The sequence below is a fragment of the Papio anubis genome, chromosome 9 (genome assembly GCF_008728515.1).
Source record: "Papio anubis isolate 15944 chromosome 9, Panubis1.0, whole genome shotgun sequence".
Taxonomy (NCBI): domain Eukaryota; kingdom Metazoa; phylum Chordata; class Mammalia; order Primates; family Cercopithecidae; genus Papio; species Papio anubis.
This window is the reverse complement of record NC_044984.1, coordinates 107,475,832-107,498,864: the sequence shown is the minus strand read 5'-3', so window position 1 is coordinate 107,498,864 and position 23,033 is coordinate 107,475,832. Positions and strand designations below refer to the sequence as shown.

General features: G+C 52.7%; 1 protein-coding gene across 2 annotated transcripts in view; it reads left to right on the top strand.

Moving 5' to 3' along the window:
* Positions 1-22: 22 nt before the first annotated feature.
* Positions 23-23,033, top strand: part of DDX54 (DEAD-box helicase 54) — a 28,397-nt gene continuing 5,386 nt past the window's right edge. For both annotated transcript variants that reach the window (XM_003907191.5, XM_009181764.4), the window contains exons 1-17: positions 23-221; positions 4,710-4,839; positions 5,746-5,816; positions 6,415-6,603; positions 6,720-6,769; positions 8,633-8,674; positions 8,791-8,886; positions 10,565-10,686; positions 10,787-10,848; positions 10,952-11,083; positions 13,216-13,426; positions 15,855-15,989; positions 19,766-19,996; positions 20,080-20,153; positions 21,515-21,739; positions 22,524-22,666; positions 22,753-22,866. In XM_003907191.5, coding sequence (XP_003907240.2) covers positions 48-221; positions 4,710-4,839; positions 5,746-5,816; positions 6,415-6,603; positions 6,720-6,769; positions 8,633-8,674; positions 8,791-8,886; positions 10,565-10,686; positions 10,787-10,848; positions 10,952-11,083; positions 13,216-13,426; positions 15,855-15,989; positions 19,766-19,996; positions 20,080-20,153; positions 21,515-21,739; positions 22,524-22,666; positions 22,753-22,866 — 2,201 coding nt within the window. In that variant the 5' untranslated portion in view covers positions 23-47. The remainder of the gene's footprint in view (positions 222-4,709; positions 4,840-5,745; positions 5,817-6,414; positions 6,604-6,719; positions 6,770-8,632; positions 8,675-8,790; positions 8,887-10,564; positions 10,687-10,786; positions 10,849-10,951; positions 11,084-13,215; positions 13,427-15,854; positions 15,990-19,765; positions 19,997-20,079; positions 20,154-21,514; positions 21,740-22,523; positions 22,667-22,752; positions 22,867-23,033) is intronic.

The following is a 23,033-nucleotide window of genomic DNA, read 5'->3' as shown; positions in this document are numbered from 1 at the left end:
CGCGCCGCAGGCCACGCCCCCTTTTGCGTTCCCAGCGCGAGGCCCGAATGGCGGCAGGCAGGCGCCCGGCGGCCGGCCCTCGGTCGAGAGCTGCCATGGCCCAGTGGAGGAAGAAGAAGGGGCTCCGGAAGCGCCGAGGCACGGCCTCCCAGGCCCGCGGCAGCGACTCGGAGGACGGCGAGTTTGAGATCCAGGCGGAAGATGACGCCCGCGCCCAGAAGGTAGGCGCGTGGGGCTGGGACGCACTTTGGGGCCCGAGACCCGGCTCCCGGCAGCGCCCCGAGGCCTCAGTTTCCCCAGCTGGGGAGTGGGCTCCGCAGAGAGTGAGGAGGGAGGCTGCCGGCCCGAGGACCGGTCTTGGGACCACCGGCGTGAGCACGTGTCTCGGGGCTTGTCAGGCTCAGGGTCCCGCGGCTGGAGCCTGCGGGGCCTTCCTGCCGGGTTTTGGTCGCGCGTCTCTCATTGGCTGCCTCCTGTACATGGGGCGGATCCTGGTTGCCTTTCGCCCAATGAAAAGTGCCGGTGCAGAAAATCTGACTTTGAGAGTTTGGAGCGTTCTTGGGAGGTTGAGTTAAGGGGAGGCCGGACTGCGTGGCTTGAGACAGTGACGCCCCCAAACCTCTGGGAAGCTAATTTAAAAATTAGCATGAGCCCGGCCAGTTTGTGTTTGTTGACCATTTACTATGTGCCAGGCTCCATGCTAAGAGCTGTACGAGCCTTATTATGTAATCCTCACACCAACGCTGTGCTAACACCACCGGCAACTGTCATCTTCATTTTTCCACAGGAGGAAATTGAGGCCTCGAGGGTTAAGAAATAGTCAAAGGCCTGGTGTAGTGGCTACACGCCTGTAAACCCAGCACTTAGGGAGGCTGAGGTGGGAGGATTGCTTGAGGTCAGGAGTTCAAGATCAGCCTGGGCAACATAGGGAGGCCCCCGACTCTACAAAAAATTAAAAAATGAGGATGGCCGCAGTGGCTCAAGCCTGTAATCCCAGCACTTTAGGAGGCCGAGGTGGGCGGATCACTTGAGGTGGGGAGTGCAAGACCAGCCTGGCCAACATGGTGAAACCCTGTCTCTACTAAAAATACAAAAATAGCCCGTCGTAGTGGCACGCGCCTGTAATCCCAGCTACTTGGGAGGCTGAGGCAGGAGAATCGCTTGAAACTGGGAGGCAGAGGTTGCAGTGAGCCAATATCGCACCACTGCACTCCAGCCTGGGTGACAGAGCAAGACTCTCTCAAAAGTGTAGCCTGGCGTGGTGGTGCCTGCCTGTGGTCCCAGCTCCTACAGAGGCTGACATGGGAGGATCACTTGAACCTGGGAAGCGGAGACTACAGTGAGCAGTGGCTACACACACACACACACACACACAAAAGGAGATCCCAGCTTTACAAAAAAAAGAAAGAAAGAAACTTGACCAAGACCCTACAGTTTGTGAGTACAAGAGCCAGGAGATTCAAACTTGGGACTGTCTGATTCCAAGGCCTGTGCCCTTTCCATTACTGAATGCTACATGTACACATGAGGGGACAGGTGTGAGCACCAACGGGGCAGAAGGGTTTTGCCCATTATTTCCCACAGTCCTGTTCCCAGCAGGTGCCTGGCACCAGGTAGGCTCAGGGCAAGGAGATGAGTAAGTGGGCATTTATATGAAGAGAAAGGATCAAACCCCAAGGCAGGAACTGGAGGAGACCTCATCCCACCGTCTCCCTCCCCTTCCAGCCTAGCCAGCTCCTGGCACACAGTAGGTGCTCAACAAATGTAGAGAAACTACTAAAGGTAATGAACAGCACAGGTGGGCAGAGGTAGTGAGTACCAAAGAGGAGGAGTCTGTGTGTAGTTCAGACCAAGGGCTTTCTCACGGCACCGCCCTGTGTTCAAATTTGGCCCAACCTTGCACTGGCTGTGGGACATTGGAGAGGTTGCTTAACTTCTCTGTGACTGTTTCCACATCTGTAGAAGGCAAGTAAATGATTATATATGTTTCAAAGATTGTTGGCCAGGTGCCATGGCTCATGCCTGTAATCCCAGCACTTTGGGAGTCGGAGGAGTGAGGATCACTTGATGTCAGGAGTTCAAGACCAGCCTGGGCAACATGGTGAGACTCTGCATCTACAAAAAATACAAAAATTAGCTGGGCATGGTGCTGTGTGCCTGTATTCCCAGCTACTTGGGAGACTGAGGTAGGAGGATCACCTGAGCTAGGTGAGCTGTGATTGCTCCACTGCACTCCAGCCTGGGTAACAGAGTGAAACTCTGTCTCAAAAAAAAAAAAAAAAAGTTGAAAAGACTAAAGGAGGCTGGGCGTGGCGGCTCATGCCTGTAATCTGAGCACTTTGGGATGCCAACGTGAGCGGATCACTTGAGGTCAGGAATTTGAGACCAGCCTTGCCAACATGGTGAAACCCCGTCTCTACTAAAAATACAAAAATTAACCAGGCCTGGTGGCGCGTGCCTGTAGTCCACGTGCCTGTAGTCCCAGCTAGTTGGGAGGCTGAGACAGGAGAATTGCTTGAACCTAGGAGGTGGAGGCTGCAGTGATCCAAGATCCTGCCACTGCACTCCAGCCTGGGTGACTGAATGAGACTGTCTCAAAAAAAAAAAAAAAAGACCGAAGGACATGCTGTTCATACATGCTGTTCAGTAGCTATTGCAGGTGCCTATGTGTCCCAGGCACCTTGTTTTCATGTGCTTAGAGCAGGGGTTAACCGACCTATCAAGGGCCAGATGGTAAATCTTTTTTTTAGGTTTTATTGGGCCATATAAGATTACTATGTTTTTTGTTTGATTTCTTTTTCCTTTCCTGCAACTCCTTAAAATGTAAAAACCGTTCTAAACTCGCAGACCGTTCAAGACAGGCCATGGCTCTGCCCTAGAGGATTGTAGTCAACCTTAGAGGGTCACAGTGAAAAGAACACAGTCTCTGAAGCCAGGGTTCACATCCCTCACCCACTACCTGCTGGCTGTGTGACCTTGGGCACGTCACTTTATCTCTGTGCCTCAGTTTCCTTCTCTGTAAAATGGACAGAACAATAGTACCCACTTCAGATTGTTGTGAGGATTAAGTGGGTTAATTTGTATGAATTCTCAGAGCAGCACCTAGCTTACAGTACATGGCCTTGTAAGTTTCAGCCACTCTTATGAATTGCTGCTCCTTAAATGCTTTTTTTAAAAAATTTTTTGGTAAAGATGGGGTTTTGCCATGTTGCCCAGGCTAGTCTCGAAACTCCTGGGCTCAAATAAATGATCCACCCACCTCAGCCTCCCAGTGCTGGGATTACAGGCGTGAGCCACCGCGCCTGGCCATAAATGCTATTTTTAAGAGAAAGGGGGCAGCCCTGGAGTCCAAGAAGGTTCCCCAGAGGAGGTGTCTGTATTGGATTTAGCTGTGCCAGGAGAAGTGGGTCCTGGGTGAGCAGAAAGGAGACCAGGACGAGACAGACCAGAGATCAGAAAGGAGATTGGTTGGCGACTCGTGGGGTGGGGGTAGGGGGCGGGAGAGCTTGGAAAAGTCTCGTACTTCACACGTAGTAGGCATTTTGATTGGCTCTTTAAAGTATTTAGGGGCTGGGTGTGGTGGTTCATGCCTGTAATCCCAACACTTTGGGAGGCCACGAAGGGAAGAATGCTTGAGGCCAGGAATTCAAGACTAGCCTGGGCAATGTAGTAAGACCTCATCTCTACCAAAAAAAAAAAAAATACAAAATTAAAAAATTAGCCAGGTGTGGTAGTATAACGCCTGTAGTCCCAGCTACTCAGAAGTCTAAGGTGGGAGAATCACTTGAGCCTAGGAGTTCAAGGCTGCAGTGAGCCATTACTGCACCACTGTACTCCAGCCTGGGTGACAGAGTGACACCCTGTCTCTTAAAAAAAAAAATGTGTGTTTACTTTTTTTTTTTTTTTTTGAGACAGGGTTTCTCTCACCCAGGCTACAGGTGCAAGTGACCATACCTGGCTAATTTTTATTTTTATTATTATTATTATTTTGACACAGAGTCTTGCTGTGTTGCCCAGGCTGGAGTGCAGTGGCGCGATCTCGGCTCACTGTAAACTCTACCTCCTGGGTTCAAGTGATCCTCCCACGTCCCCCTCCTGAGTAGCTGGGATTACAGGCACATACCACCATGGCTGTCTAATTTTTGTACTTTCGTAGATGGGGTTTCACCATGTTGGCCTGGCTGGTCTTGAACTCCTGACCTCAGGTGATCTGCCCATCTTGACCTCCCAGTGTTGGGATTACAGGCGTGAGCGACTGCGCCAGCCAGGTATTTAATTTTGAGGGCTTTGATGGTGGTGATGATGATAGTGATAATACCACCACGTTTCTAAGCACCTTTCTAAGTTTGACACTCACCCATATATATATATGATCTTCACAGCACCCTGGGAGGCCTCTGCTTGTTGTCCCCATTCTCCAGGTGTGGAAGCACAGGCTCAGGGAGATTAAGTCCCATCCCTCAGGTCTCACAGCTGGTAAGTGACAGGATTGGGATTCAAACCGAGACAGTCTATCTGCAGACCCCACTCCAGACTTCTGTCCTGTCCTGGCCCAGCCAAAGGAGAACTTACTAGCAAAAAAGTGACGATCTGGCGGAAGCATCATTGGCTTGAATCGGGGAGAGAGGGCAACAGCATAGCCCCCTTCCCTGCCCCCTGTGATCCCACTGTGCCTGAAATGACACTGCCTCTCTGTTCTTCCCTCCCAGCTGGGACCTGGCAGACCCCTGCCCACCTTCCCCACCTCAGAATGCACCTCAGATGTGGAGCCGGACACCCGGGAGATGGTGCGTGCCCAGAACAAGAAAAAGAAGAAATCTGGAGGCTTCCAGTCCATGGGTGGGTGCAAGTTTGGCATCGGGGACTTCGCGGGAGCGGCAGCTGGGGATCGACCCCGCCTCTGCACTCCATCACTGATGTCCACTCTGATCCCAGCACTGTGGTTGGGTAGACTAGGGTAGCAGATCTGGTCTCCCAGTCATTCAGGTCCTTCTAGTGGGGCAGTGCGCCTGACATAGGAGAGGGCAATTAGAACAGGCCTCGGGAAAGGCGATGCAGATGCAGGAACAGGCAAAGACAGTCGGGGACTTACTGCATGCAGAGGGGCATTTCAGAAGGAGGGAAAGGATGGAATAGGTTGGTGGTGTGGGGACACCTGGCTGGCCGGAATTAAAGCCTGACTGTTACTCTTTACAAATCAGTAGCAGCTAGAGCAAGGATTCAACTATCAAGACGAGTGCCGGGTACGGTGGCTCATGCTGTTATCTTAGCGTTTGGGGAGGCAGAGGTGGGATGACTTGAGGCCAGGAGTTCAAGTCCAGCCTAAGCAACAAAGCGAGCTCCCATCCATGCCCTCACCCTCTTGTCCCTCCCCACCACCTGGGTGATTCTGAAGTTTGTTCCAGACATCCTCATTGTGTCCGCACACACTTCTGAGAGGCGCAGGACCTTACCACACCTAAAACGAAGGCACAGCTTCTCAGTGTCGTCTAAGACCCCATTAGCGTTCAGAGATCCCTGCTGTCTCATGACATCAAGAGTGGGTTCACATCAGAAAAGCAAATAAGGTTCAAGTGCCCCAGTCAGATCTGTCTCCTAAGTCTCATTTCACCTTTCAGTTTCTGCTTTATTGCTTTTTTTCTTGTTGTTTATTGTTGATGAAGCTGTCATTTGTCCTGTAAAGTTCTCTGTGGTTGGTGCTGCGGGGACTCCCTTGGCCCCCTGACGGTTCCATGTCTCTCCCAGGCCTAAGCTACCCGGTGTTCAAAGGCATCATGAAGAAGGGGTACAAGGTGCCGACGCCCATCCAGAGGAAGGTGAGGGGTGGGGCGGTCGACGGGTGAGGGCCAGGGAGGATTGACATGGCCCTCTTGTCTGGCCCCTTGACAGCCACCCCTTGTCCCAGCTGTCATATCTCTTGCCCCCTTTACTCTGCTGAAGCCCCAGCTAGCGTGCCCACGTCCTCAGTGGAGAAGGTTGGGCCGAGCTGAGCAGAGACTCTGGGCCTTTCTGCCAGTTGAGCCTCCCAGAGGCTTCCCACAACTAAGCCTCAGCTCAGGCAACTCGCAGCCACCTATTATCATCCAGGGATTATGATTATTGTTCTCAGATGCTTCACCCAGTGGAAGCCATCTCTCTGGGGTGCTGAGGAGGCCTGGACAGGAGGTAGAGTCTGCTCTGCCTGAAGAAGGGTGTTCCAGCAATGGAAAGAGTTGGGGTAGTGAGCCGCTTATCCTTAGAGGCATGCTAACAGGCTTTTGAAAGAATGGGCAAGAATAGGCTTAAGGCTGGGTGACAGGTGCCTGCCCATTCACTGAGATCCGTAGCACGCCCACTCCTCAGGACCTTGAAGCTCTGGATCATGTGGTGTTTGGGAGGAGCTGACCCTGACCTTCCCTGCTTGTGCCTCTCCAGACCATCCCAGTGATCTTGGATGGCAAGGACGTGGTGGCCATGGCCCGGACGGGCAGTGGCAAGACGGCCTGCTTCCTCCTCCCCATGTTCGAGCGGCTCAAGACCCACAGTGCCCAGACTGGGGCCCGTGCCCTCATCCTCTCGCCCACCCGAGAGCTCGCCCTGCAGACCCTGAAGTTCACTAAGGAGGTGTGTGTGGGCTTGGGGAGAGGTGGGAGGCGAGGGCTGACTTGGGACCGGGCACAAAGGCCACGAGTGTGCTGTCATCTCACTCCTGCCCTCTCTCAATCACTTTCTCTTCTCAGCTAGGCAAGTTCACTGGCCTCAAGACTGCCCTGATCCTGGGTGGAGACAGGTAAGGTCCCTGCACCGCACGCCAGGGTCACCACCATGCAGGCACATCTCTGTGTCTCCAGGACATTAGTTTGATTTAGCTCTGTTGCTTATTAATAATGGCAACTTCTGTGCTCATTCAAAAAAACCAACAAGACTGGGCCCAGTGGGAAATGCCTGTAATCCCAGCACTCTGGGAGGCCGAGGCGGGCAGATCCTCTGAGGTCAGGAGTTCGAGACCAGCCTGATCAATATAGTGGAACCCTGTCTGTACTAAAAATACAAAAATTAGCTGGGCGTGGTGGTGCATGCCTGTAATCCCAGCTACAGTGGAGGCTGAGAAAGGAGAATCACTTGAACCCAGGAGGTAGAGGTTGCAGTGAGCCGAGATGGCACTACTGCACTCCAACCTGGGTGACGGAGCGAGACTCTGTCTCAAGAGAAAAAGAAAAAACAAAACAAAAACCCAACAAGGCTGGTCCAGTGGTAGCAGGTTATCAGAACTTACCAACATTAGTATCATTAAAGTTGGTGTACAACCCCTCACTGCTAAATTTGACTGGCTTAAGAAAAAAAACCAACAAAGGAAATCCTACAATAAAATGTTAAAATAAATTGTCCACAGAAGCACTGCTGCTCAGAAGTTCTGATGCTCCTGAAATAGAGTCGTCAGCTCACAGGATAGACAGGTGTATCTACTTTAATATGCCTAATTGTGGGCTTGGTTTTTGTTTTTTGTTTATTTTGAGACAAGGTCTCGCTCTGTCACCCTGGCTGGAGTGCAGTGGCGCACTCACAGCTCACAGCAGCCTCAGCCTCCTGGGCTCAAGTGATCCTCCCACGTCAGCCTCCCCAGTAGCTGGCACTACAGGTGTGCACCACCACGCCCAGCTAATTTTTGTGTTTTTTGTAGAGATGAGGTCTCGCCGTGTTGCTTAGGGTGGTCTTGAATTCCTGGGCTCCAGCGATCTGCTGCTTTGGCCTCCCAAAGTGTTAGGATTACAGGCATAAGCCACCATGCCTGGCTGTGGGCTGTTTGGAAGCAGAAAGCACAGGAATTGAGGGATATTTATAATAGCTCAGATTCGTAAGCTGTATTATCGCCTGATGTGCAGGTACCACCCTTCCTAGGTAGTAGGTGCCACACCTGTTTTACAGATGAGCAAAATGAGGAAGTGACAGGTTAGAGCCAGGCAATGATTCCGTAGTGGAGCTGGGATCGGAATCCAGTCTCCTGCCTCATTCCATGCCTTATCTCACAGTTTCTGCCTTAAAGAGCAGCCCCTTTAAGGGAGAAAGTTTAAGGATGCTGCTGTTAACACTCTTGATTCTCAGAGAGTTTGCTTTTCAGTGCTTTTGTCTCCATTGTCATTTATTCTTTCTAAAGTTTGTGATTGTCAGAAGGGCCTCCCTGGGCTAGTCCTGGCCCAGGGCTACCCTGGCTCCTATAGGTATCCCAAGGGTGCTTCAGAGGAGGACTAAAAGTAGGGATGTGTGTCCAAAGGGTTTAAGGACGAGAGCTGACAGAGATCCGGGGAACCTGAGTTCTAGTTGGAGCTGGTAGTTCCAGGGTTAGTTGCTGGAGGCGCTGTGGGTAGAAGGCAGCTTTGTTGCTATCTGGACCAACAGAAGGAGTGAATTGAGGTCTGTAGTTGAGCCCATCTCTTTGGGGGAACTCTGTTATAACCGTTCTTTTGAATATTTCAGCTTGTATCTCTTGTCAGGGCAATGCCTTTGCCTCACCTCAGCACTGGCCTTTCCTTAGTTCTAAGCCTCGGGTGTGTGTTCCTGGGGTTGGGGTGTGCAGCCTCACCTGGACGTTTGGTTATGGGAAGGGAAACCGGAGACCTGTTCTATCAAGCTAAAACCCTTCTCTCCTCTCTAGGATGGAAGACCAGTTTGCAGCCCTGCACGAAAATCCCGACATGTGAGTTTGTGGATTGGGGATGACTCCCTGAGGTCCTTTCCCAGTGGTGGGGGTGTAAGAGAACTATGGTGGTAGCCCTGGCCCTGGGGTCACCTGGCCTGTGCACCCTCTTCCAGAATTATTGCCACGCCTGGACGGTTGGTGCATGTGGCTGTGGAAATGAACCTGAAGCTGCAGAGTGTGGAATACGTGGTGTTCGATGAAGCCGACCGGTAAGGCTGCAGGTCAGCCCTGAGCACTTGTGTCTGAACTGGGAAAGCGGAGGCAGAGAGGTCAACCAGAGGAAGGCTCTGCCGGGAGAGACCCGTGTGGCCAAGATCGAAGCAATGTCTCCCCAGATGTGGGCTGCAGAACTCCTCATAAGTGGTGCTGGAGCTCATCTGTGGGGCTCTCTGACCAATATTTATAATTTTGCATTTCAGGAGTATTGAAATAAATAGTAGGACATCTAACATGGGATTTATTTATTTATTCATTTATTTTTGAGATGGAATCTCGCTTTGTCACACAGGCTAGAGTGCAATGGCACAATCTTGGCTCATTGCAACCTCCACCTCCCAGGTTCAAGTGATTCTCCTGCCTCAGCCTGTTGTGTAGCTGGGGTTACAAGCACACGCCACCATGCCCAGCTAATTTTGTATTTTTAGTAGAGATGGGGTTTCAACCATGTTGGCCAGGCTGGTCTCGAACTCCTGACCTCAGGTGATCCACCCGCCTCGGCCTCCCAAAGTACTGGGATTACAGGCACGAACCACAGTGCCCGGCCCCTAACGTGGGATTTCAAAGATATTTTTTTAAAAGCACAAAGTTGAGAGCATGGACTCAGGAGCCAGACAGGAGTGGGATCCAGTCCTAGCTCTGCGACTTCAGCTCTGAATTTGGGCAAATCACTGGGCATCTCTGGGCCTTGGCTGCTTCAACTGCAAAATGGGGATAAAGTAGCATGTACCTCCCAGGGGTGCTGTGAGGACCCGAAGACTTGATACTTGTAAAGTACTTAGAACCCTCCCTGGCAGAGTTGGGGAGGGGGAGGTGGGGAAAGAGGGGAGGGACTGCTATCATTGATTGATTGATGGTGACAGGGTCTTGCTCTGTCACCCAGTCTGGTGTGATGATGGCTCACTGCAGCCTCGACCTCCTAGGCTCCAGGGATCCACCCACCTTAGCCTCCTGAGTAGCTGAGGGTATAGGCATTCGCCACCACGCTCAGCTAATTGTTTTTTTTTGTTTGTTTCGTTTTGTTTTGTTTTGTTTTTGAGATGGAGCCTCGCTCTGTCACCCAGGCTGGAGTTTAGTGGTGCGATGTCGGCTCACTGCAGGCTCTGCCTCTCGGGTTCATGCCATTCTCCTGCCTCAGCCTCCCGAGTAGCTGGGACTACAGGCGCCTGTCACCACGCCCGGCTAATTTTTTTTTGTATTTTTATTACGGACGGGGTTTCACCATGTTAGCCAGGATGGTCTCGATCTCCTGACCTCAGGTGATCCACCTGCTTCAGCCTCCCAGAGTGCTGGGATTACAGGCGTGAGCCACCATGCCCGGCCCCAGCTAATTTTTTATTTTTTGTAGAGATGGGGTCTTGCCTAGGGTGTTCTCAAACTCCTCCTACCTTGGCCTCTCAAAGTGCTGGGATTACAGGCGTGACCCTCTGCAGTCAGCCTGGGCTGCTGTCGATTATTTCAGCATGAGTTTGTAAGAACATAACCGAGACAGATTCCAGATTTCAAGGTTATTGTTGCTTAGGATGAAGTCACGCGATAAAGTGTGAGTGGGCTGAGTTAGAGAGAGGAGCCCTGGGACACCGCAGAAGTTGTGGGGACAAGGATGGCTGAGGTTGGAACTCCAGGGAGTGGAGGCCCCCTCTGACCCGGTCTTGCCCTCTACCCGTCCAGGCTTTTTGAAATGGGCTTCGCAGAGCAGCTGCAGGAGATCATCGCCCGCCTCCCCGGGGGCCACCAGACGGTGCTCTTCTCCGCCACACTGCCCAAACTGCTGGTGGAATTTGCCCGCGCTGGTGCGTGAGCTGGGGGTGGAGATGGGGGCTGGGGGTGGGGCTGGGGCCTGGGGGTCCAGTCCCTCTGCGACACCCCCACTCTCCCCCACGTCTCCTGCAGGCCTCACAGAGCCTGTGCTCATCCGGCTTGACGTGGACACCAAGCTCAACGAGCAGCTGAAGGTGAGGCTGCACCTGTCCTGTCCCAGGAGGGTGTGTCCAGGTGGGCCCTGCAGGCTCTGGGCCAGGATCCCGAAAGCCAACTCGTGATGCCCTCTCCCCACAGACCTCCTTCTTCCTCGTGCGGGAGGACACCAAGGCTGCCGTGCTGCTCCACCTGCTGCGCAACGTGGTGCGACCCCAGGACCAGACCGTGGTGTTTGTGGCCACGAAGCACCATGCCGAGTACCTCACTGAGGTGAGCCCAGTCCTGAGTGGGACCGTCACCTCCTTCAGCTGGAGTTTGGAGCTGCAGTTCCCTATGCAGTCACTAGAGGGCAGCATGAGAGTGGACCAGGAACCTGGGCCTGGGCTCAAGATGGTCATTTTTATTTTTATTTTTATTTTTATTTTTTGAGACAGAACCTCGCTCTGCCATCCAGGCTGGAGTGCAGTGGCATAATCGCGGCTCACTGCAGCCTTGACCTTCCAGGCTCAAACAGTCCTCCCACCTCAGCCTTCCGAGTACTTGGGACTTCTGGTGCTTGTCACCATGCCCAGCTAATTTGTTACTTATTTTTGTATGTTGTAAAGACAGGTTCTCTCTCAGTTGCCCAAGCTGGTCTTGAACTTCTGGGCTCAGGTGATCCTCCCACCTTGGCCTCCCACAGTACTGGGATTATAGGTGTGAGCCATTGTGCCCAGCCTAAACTTTTTACTATGAAAACATTTCTTTTTTTTTTTTTTCCTTTGGAAATGGCATCTCACTCTGTCGCCCAGAGTGGGGTGCAGTGGCACAGTCTCAGCTCACTGCAACCTCCACCTCCCAGGTTTGAGTGATTCTCCTTCCTCATCCTCCTGAGTAGCTGAGACTTCAGGCACCACCATGCCTGTCTAATTTTTGCATTTTTCTTAGAGACGGGGTTTTGCTGTGTTGGCGAGGCGGGTCTTGAACTCCTGACCTCAAGTGATCTGCCCATCTCAGCCTCTCAAAGTGCTGGGATTACAGGTGTAAGCCACAGCGCCTGGCCTAATCTTTTTATTGTGAGAAAATTTCAAAGACATACTAAGATCAGAAAATAATATGATGAACTCCTAGGTACTCGTTATCTAGGTACAACTGTTATCAGCTCATAGCTGGTCTTGACCTTCATCCGTTATTTCCCCTTATCATCCGGGTTATTTTGAAACCTGTCCCTGCCATCCTGTCATTTTCCTGTAGATTTTTAGTGTTTGGTTTGTTTGACTTCTTAAGATTGAGGCATGACCTGCATGTAGTAAGCTGTGTGAAGTGCTGTTAGCATGTGTGAGTGGCTCAGAGTTTTTTCCTATGTATTATCCCTGTGTGACCCTCGCCTGGGTCAAAGCCTGGGGAGTCGCTGTGCCCCAGAAGGCGGGGGGCCCCTTTCTGTCAGTGCCTGCCTCCCCGTCGGCTACACCTGGGTCTGTTATCTGAGGACATGGTTCACTGGGTTTCGCTCACTCCACACACAGTTAACAACGCTTCCTCTGTGCAGCTGCTGGGGTCACCAGTGAATAAGACCAAAATAGTAATTTTTAAATAGTTTTTTTTAGAGACAAGAGTTTTGCTCCTTTGGCCAGGCTGGAGTGTAGTGGCATGATCATGGCTTACTGCAGCCTCTGCCTTCTGGGCTCAAGTGATCTACCCACCTCAGCCTCCCAAGTACCTGGGACTCTAGGCACGAGCCATGCCTGACCATGCCAGCTCATTATTTATTGATTTATTTTTATTTTTTTCTGTAGAGATGGTGTCTTGCTGTGTTACCCAGGCTAGTCTTGAGCTTCTGGGCTTAAGTGATTTTCCAGCCTTGGTCTCCTGAAATGCTGGGATTACAGGCGTGAGCCACCACGCCCAGTTTAAATAGTAATCTGTAAAGAACAGCTAGCGCCATCATGAGTGTCCCGTGTTGAGACTCTGTTCTCAGCACTGTGTATACTGACTCATGTGATCCTCATAATAAGGCTACAAAGAAGGGGCAATTATTCGTACAGATGAGGAAAATGAGGCACAGAAAGGTTTGGTAACTTGCCCAAGGTCACACAGCTTGTTTGTAGCAGAATCAGGATAAGGCCTGTGCACTGAGGTAGCATTTGCAGCTTCCCTGCACACATCATCTCTGATGAGGGCCCTCTGCACACATCATCTCTGATCCTCAGACAGCCCTGCAGAGAGGTGGGAGGTGTTGTAAGCTCCATTCCTCCCCAAACTGGCGTCACCCAGCAAGCTGGGATTCAGACCAAGGGTGCCAGACTCCAGAACCCGTGGTCTTCTCTCTGCACCTCAGTGCCTGTCCCCCACCATGGCCTGGCTTCCTTTCCTTTCTCCTCCAAGTCTCCTTCTCACTTTGTTACCATCTTTGCTCTGAGCAGCTGCTGACGACCCAGCGGGTGAGTTGCGCCCACATCTACAGTGCCCTAGACCCGACAGCCCGCAAGATCAACCTTGCCAAATTCACGCTTGGCAAGTGCTCCACCCTCATTGTGACTGACCTGGCCGCCCGGGGCCTGGACATCCCGCTGCTGGACAATGTCATCAACTATAGCTTCCCTGCCAAGGGCAAGCTCTTCCTGCACCGTGTGGGTAAGCGGCCCATGGCTGGCCCTGGGGCAGGCAGGGGTGCTGGATCCTGGCAGAAGCCAAGGGTACAAGGCTTAACTCCTGACACTGCATATGGGGTGGCTGTGGGCTTGTTTTAGAGACAGAGCCTTGCTGTATTGCTCAAGCTGGTCTCAAACTCCCTATTGTGCCACTGCACTGCAGCCTGGGTAACGGAGCAAGATCTTGTCTCAAAAAACAAAAAAAAGACCCAATTATTCAGCTTATGGTTTTTTTGACTTTACAATAGCACCCATACAACCATTCTATTTTTTTCTTTCAGTACAGATTCAATAAGTTACATGAGATATTCAACACTTTATTTTAAAATCGGCTATGTGTGGGATGATTTTGCCTAAGGATAGGCTAATGGAAGTGTTTGGAGCATGTTCAAGGCAGGCTGGCTGAGCTGTGACGTTTAGTGGGTTAGGTGCAGTGAGTGTGTTTTTGACGGCTGTTGGGTTTATTGAGATGCAGCCCTTTGTAAGTCACGGAGCAGCTGTGGTCTCATTTCAGAGATCGCTGTTCCCCATTGCTCTTTGATGACATGGCCGTCATTTTGGTGTGCATCCATTCTTCTGATGTTTCTATTTTAAGTTGTGGTAAAGTAGACATAGCATACAATTCAGCATTTTGCCATTTCCCAGTGTGCAGTGGAGTGGCATTGAGTGTGTTCACGTTGTGCAACCATCACCACCATCTGTCCCCAAAACCTTTTTTTTTTTGAGATAGAGTCTTGCTCTGTCCCCCAGGCTGGAGTGCAGTGGCATGATCTCAGCTCACTGCAACCTTCACCTCCTGGGTTCCAGCTATTCTCTTGCATCAGCCTCCCAAGTAGTTGGGATTTCAGGTGCTTGCCACCACGCCTGGCTAAGTTTTTGTGTTTTTAGTAGAGACGGGGATTTCACCATGTTGGCCAGGGTGGTCTTGAACTTCTAACCTCAAGTGATCCGCCTGCCTCAGCCTCCCAAAGTGCTGGGATTACAGGTGTGAGCCACCATGCTCAGCCCCAGAACTTTTTCATCTTGCAAAACTGAAGCTCTACCCATCAGACAAAATCTCCTTATTCCCCTCCCATAGCCCCTGGTAACTGTTACTCCACTTTCTTTGCCTTCTTTTAATTCATAAGTGTCATATGGTGGGCACACTTCCCTCTTGTTGCTGTCTGCTGTCCCCTAGTTTTCGTTGCTGTGTGGAGGGCTGGTTCTGCATGTCCCTAGAGAGGTCCCCAGGACCCCCCAAAAGGAATTTCTTGTGCCTCACAAGACCAACAGTGCCAGTCGGACAACCTCAAATGAAATCTCCAAATGTCATAACACCTTGTTTTCCCAAGATACAGACACAAGCCAGAATGTAATGCTGTGTAGGGATTTATGTATTTCATGCAAAATTGCAATCATATTGGGTGCTCTTTTTTGTAACTTGCTTTTTGTTTTTTTCTTTTTACATCACCACACATAGCGAATGTTTTTTGTTTACTATGAAATGTCATTCTGTGATGGGTTGGCACATCTTTTCTATAAGGGGCTAGACATGAAACGTTAGGCTTTGTGGACCATACTGTCCCTGTCATAACCGTTCATCTCTGCTGGTGTAGTGTGAATGCTGCCTATTCATTTACATAGACAAATGAGTGTGGCTGTGTTCCAATAAATCTTTATTTACGCAGACAAGCAAGGGGCCAGGATCTTACTCTGTTCCTTGGGCTCTAGTGCAGTGGCATGGTCATAGCTCACAGTAAGCTTGAACTCCCAGATCCAAGCAATCCTCCCAGCTTAGCCTCCCAAGTACTTAGGGCTGCAGGCACACACCACCACATTTGGCTAATTTTCATTTTTTGTAGACATGGGGTCTTACTATTTTGCCCAGGTTGTTCTTGAACTCCTGGCCTCAAGTGATTCTCCTGCCTTAGCCCCTCAAAGTGCTGTGATTACAGGCGGGTGCCACTAGCCTGGCCCTGTAGGCTGCAGTTTGCCCACTCTTTTTCTGAGCTGTTTAATTCCCCACTGTGTGGCCATCAGCTAATTCACTTAACCAGTCCTCTATCCTTGAGCCTTTAGTTCCAAACTTGGGGCTCTCCTAGTCAGGGCCATACTAAACCTCCTTGTGTGTGAATGTTTGCATCTTTGGGGGCAATTCTCAAAAGTGGGGGCACTGAAGAGTTGATCATGCTCATGAGCAGGCCTTTGCTATATTTCTGCTAGTCTCCCAGGGCACCGTGTCAGCTTGGCCACACTCTCACAGATCAACCCAGAGACCATGATTGAACTTCCCTGTGCATAGGTGGGGAGAGCAGCTATGGGAGTTCGAGGCCTGGCCAGGCTCACCCGCTCAGGATCTGGTCTGTGGGACTCATGCTGGGTCCAGGTTCCTCTAATTTGCTTAATTAAGCTTGAACGTCTCCTTGCTGCAGGCCGTGTGGCTCGGGCTGGCCGAAGTGGCACAGCCTACTCCTTGGTGGCCCCTGACGAAATTCCCTACCTGCTGGATCTGCACCTGTTCCTGGGCCGCTCCCTTGCCCTTGCCCGACCCCTCGAGGACCCCTCAGGTGAGTGGAGGCTGGGTGGGGTTAGGGGTCTCCATAGAGTTCGTGGGCCCTGTTTTGGCTGTGGGAGGAGGTGGGGCTGGGTTTGACCCCAGGAGAAGATGATTCCTTATTTTATTTTATTTTATTTTATTTTATTTTATTTTATTTTATTTTTATTTCATATTTTTTGAGACGGAGTCTCGCTCTGTTGCCTAGGCTGGGGTGCAGTGGTGTGATCTTGGCTTACTGCAACCTCTGCTTCCCAGGTTCAAGCCATTCTCTTGCCTCAGCCTCCCAAGTAGCTGGGACTACAGATGCCTAGCTAATTTTTTATTGTATTTTTAGTAGAGACAGGGTTTTACCATGTTGGCCAGGCTGGTCTCGAACTCCTGACCTCAGGTGATTCACCCACCTCCCAAAGTGCTGGGATTACAGGTGTGAATCACTGCACCCGACTGATTCCTTTTATTTTTTAATGAGACGGGGTCTTACTCTTGCCCAGGCTGGAGTGCAGTGGTGCAGTCACGGCTCGCTGCAGCGTCCAACTCCTAGGCTCAAGCAAGCCACTGTGCCTGGCTAATCCCTCTATTTTAAACTCAGGATTTCCCACAACAATCCAGATTTCTGGGATCTACTAGGAAACGGTTGGATCTGGGTGCTAAGCTGTGGCGCCCCCATTAGACAGGCTCCCTGGTCCCCTGCAGCCCCTGCCTGCCTCCCTTTCCTGTTGGTATAGCCTGCCCAGCCCCTGCAGGCATCTAGTGTGTGACCCTATACTTGACTGAGTTTTCAGGGGAGCACAGGGGGCGGGGAGGGAGGCTGAGGCACCTTTAGACCAAGCCCAAAGGACTTTTCCCTTCCCTTCCCTTCCTTCCCTTCCTTCCCTTCCTTCCCTTCCTTCCCTTCCTTCCCTTTCTTTCTTTCTTTCTTTTCTCTTCTTTTCTCTTCTTTTCTCTTCTTTTCTTTCTTTTCTTTTCTTTCTTTTCTTTCTTTCTTCAGAGTTTCGCTCTTGTTGCCCAGGCTGGAGTGCAATGGCGCAGTCTCGGCTCACCACAACATCCACGTCCTGGGTTCAAGCAATTCTCCTGCCTCAGCCTCCCGAGTAGCTGGGACTACAGGCACACACCACCACGCCCAGCTAATTTTGTGTTTTTAGTAGAGACAGGGTTTCACCATGTTGGCTAGGCTGGTCTCGAACTCCTGACCTCAGGTGATCTGCCCGCCTCGGCCTCCCAAAGTGCTGGGATTACAGGTGTGAGCCACTGTGCCCGGCCACCCACAGGACATTTCTGTATACACCCTAGAGTGGGAATGCATGGGACAGACAACAGGAATCACCATGGCCTCCATCTATGGGCCTCCAACTATGGGCTTCCACCTGCAGTCCTGCTGGTTCCCGGGCCCTGTACACATCTTGCCTCATTTGTCCATCTGTGCTGGAGGGAGGGCTGTCAGTCACCTCCGCTTCACATATGGGAGAACGGCTCTGACAGGCCTACCCACGTGCATACCGCAGGAAGGTGGGGAGCTAAGATTCAGAGCTCCGGGCCCCCTTCTCCTTGGCTGTTCACTCTTGGCAGCCAGTGGTGATCTCTGTCCAGGCTGTGGCCCCCTCAGGTGACCGTGTGGCCCTGCAGTGTCCCAGTCCATGCCTGGAGGCAGCTGGAAAGCAGACACTGCAGTGGAGAGTCTGGGGTCAGATGCAAGGGCACAGGAAAGGGCTATGGGGCCTGGCCGGGGTCAGGGGCAGCCTGTGCAGTCACTGGAGGTGGAGGCCTCAGTTGGGCGCCACACAGGGGTGAATTGGAGGGGGCATTTCAAAGCATTTTCCTGGGGGCGAAGCCGAGAGTGCAAGGGCCAAGTGAGGGAGGTGTGAGCACAGCCCCACCCAGCAACCCCAGGGGCCCGGTGACAGGCAGGAGCAGAAGGAAATGGACCCTGCACCCAGGGCCTGCTCAGGGCTAGAGGCAGCACGCAGCCCTGTGCAGGCTTTACAGATCTCCGACCTTCTGGGTTGAGAGCTGTGCATGGGTGTGGGAGGGGCAGAGGGAGGGAAGGAGCCTCCCACAATGTCCAGGCAGAAACCACCCCCGGTGCAGTTAGCTTTTAGGGAGAGACATCTTGCTTTTGCTCCAGAGCTAGCCAGGGGTCAGCAGGGCCCAGCACGTGCTTAATCTGGAGAGATGGGAAGAGGGCAGGCTCCTGACCCAGTGCAGGGTTTGGTTTCCGACCCTGACCCTCACCATGTGCCCCTGGGCCAATCTCTAAACCTCCAGGAGCCTCAGTTTCCTCATCTCTAAAATGGACTCATCAGGGCCTTTCTTGCAAGATTGGCCAAATGTTGGTAATTGACGGTGGGTGATGGGCCCATGAGGTCCATCACACTCTTCCCAAGGCTTTTTGTGTTTTCCTTTCATTGTTTTGCCTTTTTTTTTTTTTTTTTTTTTTTTTTGAGAGGGGCTCACTCTGTCACCCAGGCTGGAGTATAGTGGCATGATCACAGCTCATTGCACCCTTGACCTCCTAGGCTCAGGCAGTCCTCCTACCTCACCCTCTTGAGGAGCTGGGAATACAGGCAGGTCCACCATGCCTGGATGATTTTTTAGTTTTTGTGGAGATGGGGGTCTCACTATGTTGCCCAGCTGGGTCTTGAACTCCTGCACTCAAGTGATTCTCCATCTGTGCTGGAGGCTTCCAAAGTGCTGGGATTACAGGTGTGAGCCGCCGTGCCTAGCTTACGGTTGTAGATGTTCTGTAGTAGAAAGTCAGAACGTGACGACAAAAGAAAGCAGGTACGTTCCTCATATTTTTGGTGTGAGGTAAAGGAGATGATGATGATGAACTCAGCACAGTGCTTGCACATAGGAAGCCTCTGTCCCCGGCATCCTCTGCTCTTACTGTTGCTGTTACTTATTACCGTAAGTATCGCTGTTGCTAGTATGGACTCTTCCTAGATTGAATCCTGTCTCTGCAACTGACTCATTTGACAGTCCTGGTAGCAACTGAACCACACTAAGCCTCAGTTTTCTTATCTGTAGAACAGGGTTGCTGTGGAAATTGAATTTCTAATGCTGGAGTCAGCAAAGTTGCTGTTGGTTGTTTTTTGTTTTAGTTTTTTGTTTTTAAGAGAGACAAAGTCTTGTTCTGTCGCCCAGGCTGGAGTACAGTGGCGCTATCATGGCTTACTGCAGCCTTGGGCTCCCAGGCTCAAGTGATCCTCCTGCCTCACCCCATGAGTAATTGAGAGACTACAGGTGCACACCACCATGCCCGGCTAATTTAAAATTTTTTTTGTAGACATGGAGTGTCACTACATTGCTCAGGCTGGTCTCCAATTCCTGGCCTCAAGTGATCCTCCTGCCTCAGCCTCCGAGAACTCTGAGATTATAAGCATGAGCCACCGTGCCCGGCCAACAAAGTTTTGTTTTTAGAGCCAGATAGTACATATTCTAGACTCTGTGGGCCATGTGATCCAGGGTGGCTCTTCAACCTTGGCCTTGTAGTGCAAAAACAGCCAGAGACCATGCATCAGCGAGTAGTGCAGCTGTGCTCCCGTAGAGCCATTTACAGAAGCAGCAGGCAGCTGGCCGGCCGGCCGCGGTTTGTTGACCCCTGTCGGTGTATTCAAGTGTCTGGCTCTCTAGCTCCTCCGTAAGTGCTGGTGTTCTTTGCAGTGATTATTTTGTAGCCATTTACCTGTGATTCTGGAGCCAGGGTGAGACCCAGGAATGGTGGTCGGACAGCAGACAGGCGGGCTGGACTGAAAGACCCCTGACAAGGTGCTGTGTGGGGTGCAGGTGCGGCTGGTGTGGATGGCATGCTGGGTCGGGTGCCACAGAGTGTGGTGGACGAGGAGGACAGTGGCCTGCAGAGCACCCTGGAGGCATCGCTGGAGCTACGGGGCCTGGCCCGCGTAGCCGACAACGCCCAGCAGCAGTATGTGCGCTCACGCCCAGCGCCCTCACCCGAGTCCATCAAGAGGGCCAAGGAGCTGGACCTTGTGGGGCTGGGCCTGCACCCCCTCTTCAGTGAGTCCTTCTACAGGGTAGGGGTGGCAGGTGGGTCTTGCTGACCCCACCCACAGCCTGACACCTCACTGCTTTCCCACCAGGCTTGCGTTTTGAGGAGGAGGAGCTGCAGCGGCTGAGGCTGGTGGACAGCATCAAGAACTACCGCTCCCGGGCGGTGAGTGGGGCCGGGCGGAGACCACGCTCTGAGTCCTGGCTCAGTGGAGGCCAGAGACAGATGGCCCGTGGCCTGGGGTCACACAGTGACAACGGTGGTGCCATGACTCAGATTGCAGTCCTGACCCCCAGCAGGACCCCAGCAGGGATTTTCATCTGAGCTTATATCTTCTTAACCTGCAGCCTTGGCTCTGACAGCCTCTCTTGAGATGCCCCTTGTTCTGGAACCATCCCTGCTGGCCCACAGCAGGTGGCATGGGGCAGCCATTCCCTAGCACTTAACAGATGGTTCACAAGGGGAAGTGACATGCTCCCGGTCTGTTAGAGGCCTGAAGAGCTTGTTTTCCTGAGCTTCCTTCCCTCCTTCCCAACTGTTGACTCCCATTAGGCACCCCATCTTGTGCATATGGAAGGGGATGCACAAAAGGAAAAACCTACTCGGGAGTGAGTAAGCTTGCCAGCCAGCTGGGATCAGGAGAGGAGCTGTCATAGTTAAGAGCGCCAGTTTTGAAGTCAAATGGACTTGGGTTAACAAGCTATGGTTTTTCCTAGCATGTGACCATGGGCTGGTTACTCACCCTCTCTGGGTTTTTGTTTTTGTTTGTTTTTGAAACAGGGTCTTGCTTTGTCACCCAGGCTGGAGTGCAGTGGTGCAATCATGGCTCACTGCATCCTTGACCTCCTGGGCTCAAGTGATCCTCCTATCTCAGCCTCCTGAGTAGCTGGGACTACAGGTGCATGCCACCACACATGGCTAATTTTTTTATTTTTTGTAGAGATGAGGTCATATCATGTTGCCTAGACTGGTCTCAAACTCCTAGGCTCAGGTGATCCTCCTGCCTCAGCCTCCCAAAGTGCTGAGATTACAGGCGTGAGCCATGGTACCTGGCCTGGGTCTCTCTTTGTGTTTTTGTTTTATTTTTGAGATAGAGTCTCGCTCTGTTACCGAGGCTGGGGTGCAGTGGTACAATCTCGGCTCACTGCAACCTCTGCCCCCTGAATTCAAGTGATTCTCCTGCCTCAGCCTCATCAGTAGCTGGGACTACAGGTACCCACCACCACACCTGGCTAATATTTGTATCTTTAGCAGAGATGGGGTTTCACCATGTTGGCCAGGCTGGTGTCGAACTCCTGACCTCAAGTGATCCTCCTGCTTCAGCCTCCCAAAGTGCTGGGATTACAGGCATGAGCCACTGCGCCTGGCCTGGGTCTATCTAATTGTGAAGTGCAGATAATGAGAGTGCCCACCTTGGACACTGGGGAAGACTTGGGGAAGAATGCCAATAGGGAGCCCACCAAGTGGTAAGGGTGGGGTTAGGGGTAGGAGGCTGGTGGGCAAAGGACTGGGTGTCCCCTCCACAGACTATATTTGAGATCAACGCCTCCAGCCGAGACCTGTGCAGTCAGGTGATGCGCGCCAAGCGGCAGAAGGACCACAAGGCCATCGCCCGCTTCCAGCAGGGACAGCAGGGGAGGCAGGAGCAGCAGGAGGGCCCAGTGGGCCCAGCCCCGAGCTGCCCAGCACTGCAGGAGAAGCAGCCTGAGAAAGAGGAGGAGGAGGAGGAGGCGGCGGGAGAGAGTGTGGAGGTACAGGTTCCACCCTGGGGACCCTGGACCTGGGTACAGGGAAGGGGTGGCTAAGTCGCAGCAGCCCATGAAGCTGTTCTAGGGGCTTTGAGCAGTGGATGGAGGTGGATGCTGTCAGCTTCCCATCTGCAGAGTCGGGGTATGGTTCTTGTCCACTGTCCCTCGTTTAAAACTGGGGCCAGATCTTTAGCCTGAGAAGCTGTGTACAACATGACACCCTCAGTGGGGTCCAGGGCATCACCAGCCACCAAACACATCAGGGCTTCTGCAGTGAGACGTGCGGGTCTCACTCAGAGGGAGGACCATGAAGTGTCCCATTCACCTGGTAGGTGGGTCTTGGGCCTGCGTGTCCCCCAGGATGTCCCTCTCTCATGTTTTGTTTAGACAGAGGGTTCAGTAGCCTAGAAGACCAGTTGGAGACCCCTGACCTAGTCCACGTTGTTCAGAGCAGGCCAGGCGCAGAGAGGGGCAGGGCCGGCTGTTACACAGCCTGGAGCGCGGAGCTGGAATGGGGAGTTGGGTCTCCCCCGGCCGGCACTCTCTGCCTTACCTAGCTGTCCTGCCTCTGCTGGTCCCTGAGGCAGGGGTTGCGCTGTGTGTGCAGATGAGGAAACTGAGGGTCCCACAGGAGACACTGTCACCCAGCTAAGAAATGGCAAAGTGAAGCTTTGAAAGTCCCCGGGAAGCCACTGGCCCCTGTGGCCAGGGTGGTGGGTAGGGAGGCTGTGGGGACTCCCCAGGGGGCTACAGGCATGACGCTGGGCCTCGGTCCGTGCTCTGCCAGGACATTTTCTCAGAGGTCATGGGCCGGAAGCGGCAGCGGTCAGGACCCAACAGGGGAGCCAAGAGGCGGAGGGAGGAGGCCTGGCAGCGGGACCAGGAATTCTACATCCCCTACCGGCCCAAGGACTTCGACAGCGAGCGGGGGTGAGTGGCTGGCTGGGTCCTGGGTGGGGCAGGCAGGTCTGCTGGATCCCATCAATCCAGTTATGTCTCCCACCTTCCCTCTGCAGCCTGAGCATCAGCGGGGAAGGGGGAGCCTTCGAGCAGCAGGTGGCTGGCGCTGTCCTGGACCTGATGGGGGACGAAGCCCAGAACCTGACGAGGGGCCGGCAGCAGCTCAAGTGGTGAGTGAGCAAGTGACCCACCCATCCATGCCCCAGGTGAGTGAGCGAGTGACCCACCCATCCATGCCCCGGGTGAGTGAGCGAGTAAGCCGCCCATCCATGCCCGGGGTGAGTGAGCAAGTGAGCTGCCCCTCCATCATCCATGCCTGGGGTGAGTGAGCGAGTGA